Source organism: Saimiri boliviensis, chromosome 5, assembly GCF_048565385.1.
Source record: "Saimiri boliviensis isolate mSaiBol1 chromosome 5, mSaiBol1.pri, whole genome shotgun sequence".
NCBI classification, from domain to species: domain Eukaryota; kingdom Metazoa; phylum Chordata; class Mammalia; order Primates; family Cebidae; genus Saimiri; species Saimiri boliviensis.
In genome coordinates this window covers 128,604,342-128,617,420 of record NC_133453.1, presented here as the reverse complement: position 1 = coordinate 128,617,420, position 13,079 = coordinate 128,604,342, and the positions used below count along the sequence as shown (strand labels likewise).

Genomic DNA, 13,079 nt, shown 5'->3' with positions numbered 1-13,079 from the left:
ACATGAAATTAAATCAGTAACTTTTAAAAAAGGCTAAAATGTCTTTTCCCCCCGAAACACAACGAGGAATATGAATAATGTACATACAAACTGGGGTTCTGTCAATGACAACAAGGACTATGTGTTGGTTCTTATCAAATCCAAGAATATTAGACAACCAAACATATAACCTTCTTGTGGTTTCTCTTAATATGCAGCATTCATTATGGTAGTTAGGTCTGTAAAAAAAAAAAAAAGAAAGAAAACAAGCCTTTAGATGATTTAGGATACTACCAATGAGAGCTACCCACACCTAGATAGTACATAATTGGGCTTTCTGAAATTTTAATATGCACTGCAGCATTAACAATACTTACTGAGCAAGAGCAGCTTCTGTGGCTTTGCTTTAGACCTGTCAGTGCAAAAAGTTAAAGGAAATGCTAGGGTATTTTTAGTGCCCATAGAAAAAAAGAATAAATCCTGTCTATTGTCTGCTAGGGCAGAGTGCAGCAGTGTACATTCTACAATTCTAGGACTATGTTTATTGCTGGAATACATCATCAATGGAGAAATTGATATAATCTATCTTTGTGAGGACTGTGCTGTCAGAAAGAAAGGTAAGTTGTGTAAAATTTAAAAAGCACTTAGAGTGTGCATAAATTAGTCTTCAGAATATTTATAACAATTACTTTGACAAATGGCTCAAACAAATATAAGAGTTAATTAAGATGTACAAAGTTTTTGATTTCTTGCTTTTGGCAAAAACAAAACAAAACAAAACAAAACATAAAGATTAAGAGGAAGCCTAGATTTCTTTTTAAAATTTAGATGGCATCCATGTGACAAAGAGAAAAATAAAATATTTGTTTTATAAAATAATTATATTTCTATTTGGGTCCCACTTTAAATTGTGTCTGGTTCTATTTCCCCAAAAGGATGCTATTTTTTTTCCGCTCATCATTAACCCAAATATATTAAACTCCCTAGTAACACCCTCATGGGATGAATGAAAGAGGGAACTCAGGCCTTAAATATTTTTTTCTAAAAACAGCCAACTTCCACTCTTAATTTCACTAAATGAATGAACATGTTTGTAAGCACATGTGCACACTCATGGGTATGTTCTCATTCAGAGAGCCAAAATATATACTAAATGGTATATATTATAATAAATGATTCCAGTACCTTCAAAGGAGAAAAACTTTCCAAACCTTCCATCACCTTAAGACGGCAGAAACACACTTTTTAGGTTTCTGTCCCTACCAAAATGGGGAAGTGAATCTTAAAAAAATTTTTTTTTACATTTATGAACTTGAAAAATGGAGTGCCTGGTGACTCCTAATTATTTCTTAACAAAAACACCAATTAGAAGATTGTACTCACAGATACTTTGGAGGATCTTCCTCTCTTGTGAAGGAGGAAGACACCCATTAGAACAATGAAACACTGTTAGTCAACCAAAAAACCTTTTTTTTTTTTTTTTTTTAAGACGGAGTCTCGCTCTGTTGCCTAGTCTGGAGTGCAATGGCACAATCTCGGTTCACTGCAACCTCTGCCTCCTGGGTTCAAGTGATTCTCCTGCCTCAGCCTCCTGAGTAGCTGGGATCACAGGCGCGCACCGCCATGCCCAGCTAATTTTTATAGTTTTAGTAGAGACAGGGTTTCATCATTTTGGTCAGGCTGATCTCATATCTCCCTGCTTCGGCCTCCCAAAGTGCTGGGATTACAGGCATGACTCACCACGCCTGGCCGAAACGTTCTTTAACAATATTTTCTTATGATTACTGTGAAAGGCAATAAACTCTATGTTTACCTTGGTAGAACACTTATAGTAAAAACTACTCAATCCACATCAAAGAATATTTTTGGAAGAGGTGGTCCTATGGCAGCCTCAGAGTAGAATTAATATCCCAAACAAAGTGAAGGGAGCACCAAGAATGTGACTACAATTTTAAAGACATGCTTTTTGGGTCTTTAAACAAGGTGCTGTCAAATGGGTTCTTTGTAAAAGCAAATTACAAACTTTGAGATTAAAAAAATTCTCCCAAACCATAATCACTCTTTGCATACATGTACTGAAAACCGTATCTTGCTAATTCATCATGGTATATATTCTGGACATGGTACTCTGTCTCCTAGGTCCGAAGTCTCCTCTGAGTAAATAGCCAGAAGTGGTTCCTTGTGCACTGGTTGCCATTCATCCCTATAGTAGATAACAGCTGGAGAATCCAATCAGATTTTCTCTGGAGGTATCTAAATGTGAGGTACACTGAGAGGCTATAGGGTGGCAGCGAAGCTGAAGGATACCCAGAACACTACTATAAGCAGAAGCTATGAAGCAATAGAAGCCATAAGGATCTTTTCAAGAAGTGCCATTTTGATATGAAGGAATGTCAACATGGCTATTCAGATGTGACAGTTTGGCACATTGTAAAAAATTAGTAACATCACTTCTAGAAAAACAACTATTTTTTGCAAATGTTAAAATTTGAGCATTTAGTGAAAATTAGAATTTTGAATCCTCCATGACTGACAGTTTTCCAATACTTAAAGACTTTTTCTTTTTTTAATAAACAGGGTCTTTCTCTGGTGCCCATGCTGGAGTGGAGCAGTGTGATCACAGCTCACTGTAGTCTTGAATTCCTGGCCTCAAGCTATCTTCCTGCCTCAGTCTACCAAAGTGCTAGAGTTACATGTGTTAGCCACTGCACTTGGCCCCAATACTTAAAGACTTTTTGATGAGAAAGGTAGTGATATTAAAAATGTGATTAAAAACTGAATGGGTTAATATTTGGAAGACCCAAGTAATTCAGAGAACCTGTATTTTCTAAATGGGGAAAAGCTATTCAAAGTGCTAGATAGATCAACAAGCATATGGAGAAAAGCTCAGTATCACTGATCATCAGAGAAATGCAAATCAAAACTGCAATGACATACCATCTCACACAACTCAACGGCTATTACTAAAAAGTCAAAAAACAACATGCTGGCAATGTTGCAGAGAAAAGGGAATGCTTATATGCTGTTGGTAAGTGTAAATTAGTTCAACCACTGTGGAAATCAATATGGCAATTACTCAAAGAGCTAAAAACAGAACTACCATTCAACCCAGCAATCCCATTACTGATTATATACCCAAAGGAATATAAATCATTCTACCATAAAGACACATGCATTCGAATGTTCATTGCAGCACTACACACAATAGCAAAGATAAGGAATCAACCTAAACGCCCATCAATGACAGATTGGATAAAGAAAATGTGGTACATATATACCATGGAATACTATGCAGCTATAAAAAAGAGTGAGAGCATGTCTTTTGTTGGGACATGGATAGAGCTAGGGGCCATTATCCTTAACTAACACAGGAACAGAAAACCAGATACCGCATGTTCTAACTTACAAGTGGAAGCTAGATGATGAGAACTCATGGACACAAAGAAGGGAAGAATGGACACTAGGGCTTACTTGAGGGTAGAGGAGAACCTGGGGTAATGAAATAATCGGTACAACAAACACCCGTGACATGAGTTTACCTTTATAACAAACCTGCACATGTACCCAAGCCTAAAAGAGAAATTAAAAAAAGGCAAGACTATTAAGAAACTCATATCTCCATTTTTCAATTACATATCTGTATAATACTAGATTTTCTTTATATACCTTCAACAAAAATTACACATTACAACAGAGAATACAGAAACAGATAAGAGGATCTAGCTGTCTTCTACCAAATCAGATATGAAAAAGATTTGCAAAAATGTAAAAATGTCATTCTGCAAACTTTTTTATGAAATGTTATTTTCATAAAAATGCTATTTAAGTAATGGATTTATTATTAAGTGAATTAAGTATTTTTAAAATTTGTTATTTCTAATTAAATATGATTAGTAATAACACATATAAACAAAGCTCGTTGAGGCCCTCAATAACTTTTTTTGTTTTCTGAGACAGAGTCTTGCTCTGTCGCCCAGGCTGGAGTGCAGTGGTGCAATCTCGGCTCACTGAAACCTCCGCCTCCTGGATTCAAGCGATTTTCCTGCCTCAGTCTCCCGAGTAGCTGGGATCATAGGCGTACACCACCAGGCCCGGCTAATTTTGTACTTTCAGTAGAGATGGGGGTTTCACCATGGTGGCCAGGCTGGTGTTGAACTCCTGACATCAGGTGATCTGCCCGCCTTGGCCTCCCAAAGTGTTGAAATTACAGGCCCCTTAAAGGGGCCATGTGTGATGGCTCACACCTGCAATTCAAGCACTTTGGGAGGCTGAGGTGGGTGGATCACTTGAGGTCAGGAGTTTAAGACCAGCCTGGCCAACATGGTGAAACCCCATCTCTACTAAAAATACAAAATTAGCTGGGTGTAGTGGCATGCACCTGTAATCCCAGCTACTTGGGAGACTGAGGCAGGAGAATTGCTTGAACCCAGGAGGTGGAGGTTGTAGTGAGTCAAGATCGCACCACTGCACTCCAGCCTGGGAGACAGAGCAAGACTTCATCTCAAACAAAGAAGCAAGCAAGCAAACAAACAAACTTTTAAGGTTATTAAAGAGGTCTTGAGACCGAGAATAAATGATAGTAAATGGAGAGAGGTAAGACTGCAAAGATAAACTGGGGTCCAGCTGTGAAAGGCATTATATAATGGAATAAGGACCTTAGACTTAATCTTGTGGGGCACTAAGGAGACATAAGGAGGCAGCCACTATATTGTAGAAAGAACAGGTTAGGGGTCAGAAGAATGGCCACTGGTAAATAGTTATGCTAAACATTGTAGCTATCATCCCTACGTTTATTCTATCCTCTGTCCTTCCCTCCAATTGTGTGGTAGCTTTTTTTTTTTTTAAATGTTTTAATGATTTAAGACTTTATTGTCAATTGAGGGTATGTATTCCAAATAATCTCTAGTAAATATACCGGAATAATTACAAATTATAAGTCCCAATTCACCAAAACTGCATGGTTCTCAGATTTTCCCCTCCAGTGACTACCAGGCAATCATCAGCACCAGACAAGGCTGCCCACTGCTAGTACCTTTCACTGTAGTCTTTCCAGGCTCAAGCAATTCTCCCACCTCAGCCCTGCAAGTAGTTGGGACTACAGGCAGATGCCACAGTTGTGTGGTAGCCTTGTGATTTAGGGACTTGAATCCAGCTCCACGGGTGTGGAGAACCTGACTGGTGTGAGCCAGTTCTAATCCCCTTGTATCAGAGGTTGGTTTAGGGATGGGTAGCCTTCTGATATAGTAGCCAGCGATTCCTGTCTCCAGAATCTCCACATCACATTCTTGTGTAATTCCTGCCCCTTGAGTGTAGACTGGACCTAGTGACTTGCTTATAATAAACAGAATGAAGCAAAAGTGATAGGATGTCACTTCTGAGATTAGGTTACAAAATACTGACTTTTCTGTTTGCCAGCACTCTCTTTTGCTGACACTTTACTGCTTACTCTGATGAAGCCAGCTGCCATGTTGTGAGCTGCCACATAGAGAGATCCGTGGGGCAAGGCATCAAGGGAGGCCTCTGGGTAACAACTCATGAGGATCTGAGGCCAACAGTCCAACAGCTGTGAAGAGCTGAATCCTGCCAAGAACAATCTGAGTGATCTTAGAAGAGGATCCATTTCCAGTTAAGCCTTATGACGATTTTAGTCCCTGCAAACACCTGGACTGAATTTTGGTATCTCAGTTCCTTTTGGAAGAGACCCAGAGACAGGATTCAGCAAGTTGCACCTGAATGGACTCTTGATACACGAAAAGATGAGATAAATAAGTGCTTCTTTAAGTCACCAGGTTTCAGTTACATGGTAATAGGTAACTAATAAAGCAGGTGTAAGCCAATTAGTGTGCAGTGTCCTCCTGGCCACAGATGAGTAAATTCCACCTTCTAGCCACATCAATCAAAGAAACTCCAAGTATTCTGGATAATGATGCCTCTCTATTTCTGCTCCTGCTGCTAGTGGCAGGAGGGAGGAAGTACTCAGAGAGCATCTGGGAGCAAAAAGGGACCCCTTGTAAGAATTTCCTTCTTTCTTTCCCTTAACAATATGCATAACATCAACCCATCACCTACTTTGAGGCCATCAGGCTTTTTTTTTATCATTATGCCCTTTATCCCCACTTACTTTGGATACTACAAGATGGGCTCCAGAGCACTCATCACTTCCTGGACTAATATCCCCAGTCAGCTTTGCACAGGTCCTTTTATGGCCTTGTTTCTTAATAGACGCCCCCCACCTCATTCTTTAATCTCTTCTACTAGGCCCCCTGAAGACCACAATTAGCCATTAGCAAAACTCCTATATTCCCAACTTGAATTTCCAAGATATTCCACTCACCAACTTGTTCTAACTAAAACCTGTTTTCTTCTAAGGGCAGTGCTGCCTGCCTCTTTCCCTGTAACCCTCTGAAATGGTAATTCTGTTCTCTCCCACAGCTCTTGTACTATTACTTGCCCTGGAGATGGGGAAGGTGTCCTCCTTGTTCCTCACTACTATTTATAAGCTATTTGTTCTCTCCCCTGTGCCCTACATTCCCTGAAAATAAAATCCTCCTAATTTTGAATCTCAGTGTAAGCTACTCCCCTCCTTGCTGCAGTCATCTACAGACTCCCTGATTTAGTCTCCTTACTTTTTAAAGATTTCACTTCTGGCCCTCTGTCATTTATTGTAATTCCTCTGATTTCAATATCCATGTAGATTATCTTTCTAACATTCTGGTATCTCAGTTCCTTGGTGTCCTCTCTGCCAAAGATCCTGTCTTCTAAGACTCTACCTCAGTCACTCCCATGGTTATTTCTTTTTTCCTTTTCTTTTCCCCTCCATCCTTCCCTCCTTTCCTTTGTCTCTCTCTCTCTCTCTTTTTTGAGATTAAGTCTTGCTCTGTCGCCCAGGCTGGAATGTAGTGGTGTGATCTTGGCTCACTGCAACCTCTGCCTTCCGAGTTCATGGGATTCTCATGCCTCAGCCTCCTGAGTAGCTGAGACTACAGGCATGTACCACCATGCCCTGCTAATTTTTGCATTTTTAGTAGAGACAGGGTTTTGCTATATTGGCTAGGCTGGTCTCGAACTCCTGACCACAGGTGATCCACCTGCCTTGGCCTCCCAAAGTCCATGGTTCTTTCTTAAGACAAGTGATTGACAACCACTGGGAATAACTGTAAATACTGTCTTAAGCCGCTGTTTTTTTTTTTTTTTTTTGAGACAGAGTTTTCGCTTGTTACCCAGGCTGGAGTGCAATGGTGCAATCTCGGCTCACCACAACCTCCGCCTCCTGGGTTCAGGCAATTCTCCTGCCTCAGCCTCCTGAGTTGCTGGGATTACAGGCACGCGCCACCATGCCCAGCTAATTTTTTGTATTTTTAGTAGAGACGGGGTTTCACCATGTTGACCAGGATGGTCTCGATCTCTCGACCTCGTGATCCACCCGCCTTGGTCTCCCAAAGTGCTGGGATTACAGGCTTGAGCCACCGCGCCTGGCTAAGCCGCTGATTTAAAAGCAAAATTATGTAGGCATTTTAGGTTATTATTCTACTGGTATTTAATGCATGGGGGCCACTGTCTGGTGATGTAGACAGTGCTTGTACAATGAAGAATTAACTGTCCCACTTGAAATACTAGTAGCAGCTGCACTGTCATCATTTAACTACTGCAACTTTTCCACGATTCTATTCAAACACTCAATCTTCTATCACCATTTATACTTCCAGCTCACTCCTCCTACTTGGTACTTCAACAATTCTCTGATACTCAAAATCTGTTGACTTTATCCCTTCCTCATTTACATATTTCCTCTTAACATATGTTGGATTCCATGGTTCACTGTTATAATCCTTGTACACATCCTTGATTCCCTGGCCTCTAATCTCCTTTACCTTACTCTCTGGGAAAATCCCAATTCTAGTTAAATTCAATTCTTTGTCCTCTCTGTGACTGCATAATTGAATATGCTTGGAGAAAAACACACAAGTATTATGACTGCTCCCACGTAAAATTCAAGACCACTGGCCTCAAGCAAGCCTTCATTCATTCATTCATTCATTGATTCATGTATTTGACAGAGTCTTGCTCTGTCATCCAGGCTGGAGTGCAGTGGTGAGATCTTGGCTCACTGCAATCTCCGCCTCCCAGGTTCAAGTGATTTTCCTGCCTCAGCCCCCCAAATAGCTGGGACTACAGGTGCGTGCCACCACGCCCAGCTAATTTTTTGTATTTTTAGTAGAGATGGGGTTTCACCAAACTGGCCAGGTTGGTCTTGAACTCCTGACTTCATGATCTGCCCACCTCAGCCTCCCAAAGTGCTGGGATTACAGGTGTGAGCCACCGTGCCCAGTCAAACAAGCCTTTATTATTGCCTGGCAATTCAACTGCATTTTCCAAGTTCATTCATTCTCTTATTCTTCTAAATGACTATTTTGTACCGTTTCTTCTCTCTTGAATCTTCCAATATTTTTCCTATTCTTACTCTTAAATGCAAACCTTGTTCCCTAAGAAAACAGAAGCAATCAGGTAAGAATTTCTACAAACTCTAATGCTAAGTATCTACTTACCTGTATCTGTGCCCCAATACTCTGCCTTTCCTTCTGATTCAATGGATGAATCACCAAGGCAACCCTCCAAATTTGCACTAGTTCTTACACCTTCTTGCTTTTTTTTTTTTTTTTGAGACGGAGTTTCGCTCTTGTTACCCAGGCTGGAGTGCAATGGCGCGATCTCGGCTCACCGCAACCTCCGCCTCCTGGGTTCAGGCAATTCTCCTGCCTCAGCCTCCTGAGTAGCTGGGATTACAGGCACGCGCCACCATGCCCAGCTAATTTTTTGTATTTTTAGTAGAGACGGGGTTTCATGATGTTGACCAGGATAGTCTCCATCTCTTGACCTCGTGATCGACCCGCCTCGGCCTCCCAAAGTGCTGGGATTACAGGCTTGAGCCACCGCGCCCGGCGCTTTTTTTTTTTAAATGGAGTCTCACTCTGTCACCAGGCTGAAGTGCAGTGGCCCGATCTCAGCTCACTGCAACCTCCACCTTCTGGGTTCAAGCAATTCTCCTGCCTCAGACTCCTGAGTAGCTGGATCTATAGGTGTATACCACCATGACCAGCTAATTTTTATATTTTTAGTAGAGATGGGTTTCACCATGTTGGCCAGGATGGTCTCGAACTCTTGACCTCATGATCTGCCTGCCTCAGCTTCCCAAAGTGCTGGGATTACAGGCGTGAGCCACCATGCCCGGCCCTACCTTCTTGCTTTCTAAAGGACACTGCTTTAGCAATTCTTTCTTACATTAGCATTTTGTGATCATTTCTGACTTGGATCATTCTTTTTTTTTTTTTTTTTTTTTTTTTTTTGAGACGGAGTTTCGCTCTTGTTGCCCAGGCTGGAGTGCAATGGCGCGATCTCGGCTCACTGCAACCTCCGCCTCCTGGGTTCAGGCAATTCTCCTGCCTCAGCCTCCTGAGTAGCTGGGATTACAGGCACCCGCCACCAATGCCCAGCTAATTTTTAGTATTTTTAGTAGAGACGGGGTTTCACCATGTTGACCAGGATGGGCTCGATCTCTTGACCTCGTGATCCACCCGCCTCGGCCTCCCAAAGTGCTGGGATTACAGGCTTGAGCCACCGCGCCCGGCCACTTGGATCATTCTTACCAGCATATGTAAATTCTCCCATCAAGAAAAAAAGCCCTTCCTTGAACTTCTATCCTAGACTATGACTACTAAATATTTGAAAATTAAAATTAGGCACTTAGCCCTACATGATGTCAGGACTCATTAGAAAGCTACTATAATTAAGAGAGTGTGATATTGACCAAAGAACAGAATTAGAGAACCCAGAGAGAGACCTATGAATATATGACACATGCACTGCAGATCAGAGAGAAAAGAAAGGACTATTCAATAAATTGTGCTGGTCCAAGTGGTTACGCTTAAACAAGACAGAAAAATGCTAGTCATAAAAAGGAAAGTTTGATAACGTTGCCTACAATACAATAAAGTTTAAAAAGTTTGTTCACTAAAAATATCAGAAAGAAATTGAATAGACAAGCCATAAACCTGGAGAGGATATCTGCAAGGCATGTGACAATCCACGTGAGATAGAATCCAGAATATGTAAAGAAGTCCTACAAATCATTAAGAAATAAAACCCAATAGGAAAATGGGCAAAACCCAAAACAATTACTGTATAGAGAAGGAAACATGGGTGGTCAATAAACATGAAAGGAAGCTCAACCTTATCATTCATCAGAGAACTGTAAATTAACACTATAATGACCATTTTATACTCATTATATTGGCAAGAATTTAAAAGGCTGACTATGCCAAGTTAATCCCAGAGAACTCTCCTACACCACTGGTGAGAATGTCCAACTACTAAGGAAAATAATTTGGCATTATCTTGTAAACTTGAAATCCACCAACTCATGACTCAGTATTTTCAGTTGTAGTTATATATCCTAAATAAATTCTTGCACATGTATACTAGGAGACAGACATGAGAATGTTCACAACCACACAGTTCATAATAGTTGCAAAAAGCTGGAAACAACCCAATTGCCATCCATAGGAGATTGGATAAATAAATTGTGGTATACCTATGAAACTGAATATTATACAGTAGTTAAAATAAATAGACCACTGGTACCATATTATACAGTAGTTAAAAGAGACCACTGCTACCATAACCACATGACTTTTGGAAAAATAGTGCTGAGTGAGTATCATTAAGTTTTTAAAAAGCTAAAAATAAGCAAAATTAAATAATATGCTGTTTAAGTATATACCTACATGTTATAGGCTAAAATTTTAAAAAGAAAAGGAAATAATAAATACAGTATTAGTGCTCATCTCTGGGGAGGCAGATGGGACTAGAGAGAATATGTAAATAGATACAAGTTAATTGTGATGTTCTAGTTTTTAGGTTCAGTGTTAGGGTCACTTTATAACTTTATAACCTTATATTTATATATATTATTTTGTATATAACAAATATATCATTAAAAACAGGTTGAAAATAAAAAGATCTCAGGCTCTTGCTTCCCACTTGAGTTTGTACAAGCTGTGTGATCCCAGGCCAATTCTTCCTGCCTCAGTTTCCCCAACTAAAAAGCAGAAGCAATACCTGCACCTACCTCGTGAAGTTTGTGTGAGGATTAAATGAGATAATGCATGCAGAGCATGCACAATATGTGGCATACAGGCTCCTGGGGCTAGATAGTAGCAGCTATTATGTTCTAAGGTGCTTTCGAGAAGAAATGGTTTTATTAGTAGCTGGAACAATGTATCTACAAAGCACAGGATACATAGAATGAAAAAAGTCATCAGTAAAGTTGAAATCATGTGAATGGATAAGATGAACATAAGAAGTTGTTTCAGAGTAGAAGTGTGCCAAGTCAGACTGAAGAAAGGAGCTCTAGAAAGAGACTGAGAAGGAAAAGGCAGAGGAAGCAGAAGAGATTGGTAACCTAGAGGAGAAGTCAGGAGAAGTGGTGTCTAATGGAATTTAATTTTGCAGAGGTAAAAATGAAGACTAAATGAGACATGGATTGGGCAAGGAGAGGATCACTAGGAACCTTTTCAAGAGCTATTTCAATGAAGTAGTCAAAGAAGAAATAAGAGTGCAGTGGGTTAAGTCATGAGTCGGAGGTGAGGAAATGGAAACCGGGGGAAAAGATCAGTCTTTTTAAGAAGTTTAGAGATAAAAAGAAAAGTGAAGGCCGGGCGCGGTGGCTCAAGCCTGTAATCCCAGCACTTTGGGAGGCCGAGGCGGGTGGATCACGAGGTCAAGAGATCGAGACCATCCTGGTCAACATGGTGAAACCCTGTCTCTACTAAAAATACAAAAAATTAGCTGGGCATGGTGGCGCGTGCCTGTAATCCCAGCTACTCAGGAGGCTGAGGCAGGAGAATTCCCTGAACCCAGGAGGCGGAGGTTGCAGTGAGCCGAGATCGCGCCATTGCACTCCAGCCTGGGTAACAAGAGCGAAACTCCGTCTCAAAAAAAAAAAAGAAAAGTGAAAAGGGTAGAATATAAGATTAAAGGGAGATATCTAGATTAAGGGAGACCTTAGGCTGTGTATAGGCAGAGGGGAAGGAGCCAATGGAAAAGAAGATTTGGTATAGAAGAAGGCGACAAATGATTGAGTGTGCTTTGAAGAAAACAGGAGATATTCTAAACCCTGACAATAGAAAGATGTAAATTAGTGTTTCTCAGAATTTCACGTGCATACGAATTACTTGGAGTTGAGTTAAAATGCAGATTCTGATTCAGTATCTGGAGTTTGGGGCAGGTCTGAGATTCTGCATTTCTAACAAGCTCCCACGTAATGTTGATGCTTCTGGTTCACCAACCACATTTTAAGTATTAAGGGAGTAGGACAACTCTTCCTTTGTTACAAGAAGTGCATCTAGAAATAAGTTTGATAGTAAAGGGAAGATAAATTATTGGAGTTGTTGTTATTTGCATATTGAAGCTACCTAACATACAGGTAGCAGATGAAATTAAAAGAAAATCAAGTGAGCCAGGTGTTCGAGTTCTCAGTGACTGTTAGCAGGTATATGTCCCTGGGATGGCTGCTGGCAAAAGTAATGATAGAGGACTACTTATTAAGAGAAAAGTCAAGAGGATGAAGATAAGCAGAAGACAGAGCAAGGCTGAACTGGGTGAGAGGAATAAGAGAACAATCAGAAGCATAATACTTTGGGAGTAATTATAGATAACTGGGAAGAAGGAGGAAAAGAGTTGAGAGGTAAACAAGACTGACATGAACAGGCAAGAACTCAGCTGAAACCAGATAAATTTCTTAGGTCATTATTTTAAAATGATTTGTCATTGTCTAACTAGTCTTCATGGAAAGACTAATGGAAAATGCCTAGGGGCAAAATTTGCCTTCACCAACACTTTTTTTTACAAAGGTGGACTTACCTGTGCTCTGAAGTTAAAAAAGGTTAACAAAAGTTATGAAGAGTCAAAGTAGATAAATTTGTCCCTAGGGGTACTTTTAAATATCAATATTCAAACATTGCTTGCATATTTAAAGTCCTCATGAATTACATACTGCTTCTGGGAAAGAAGCAGCAGTATGGAATACTCTATTTTGAACACAC

At 40.3% G+C, this 13,079-nt stretch overlaps 1 protein-coding gene across 1 annotated transcript in view; it reads right to left on the bottom strand.

The window, feature by feature from the left end:
• Positions 1-128: 128 nt before the first annotated feature.
• HDGFL3 (HDGF like 3) overlaps positions 129-13,079 on the bottom strand; it is a 73,537-nt gene continuing 60,586 nt past the window's right edge. The window contains exon 6 of the mRNA XM_039479876.2: positions 129-218. Coding sequence (XP_039335810.1) covers positions 213-218 — 6 coding nt within the window. The 3' untranslated portion in view covers positions 129-212. The remainder of the gene's footprint in view (positions 219-13,079) is intronic.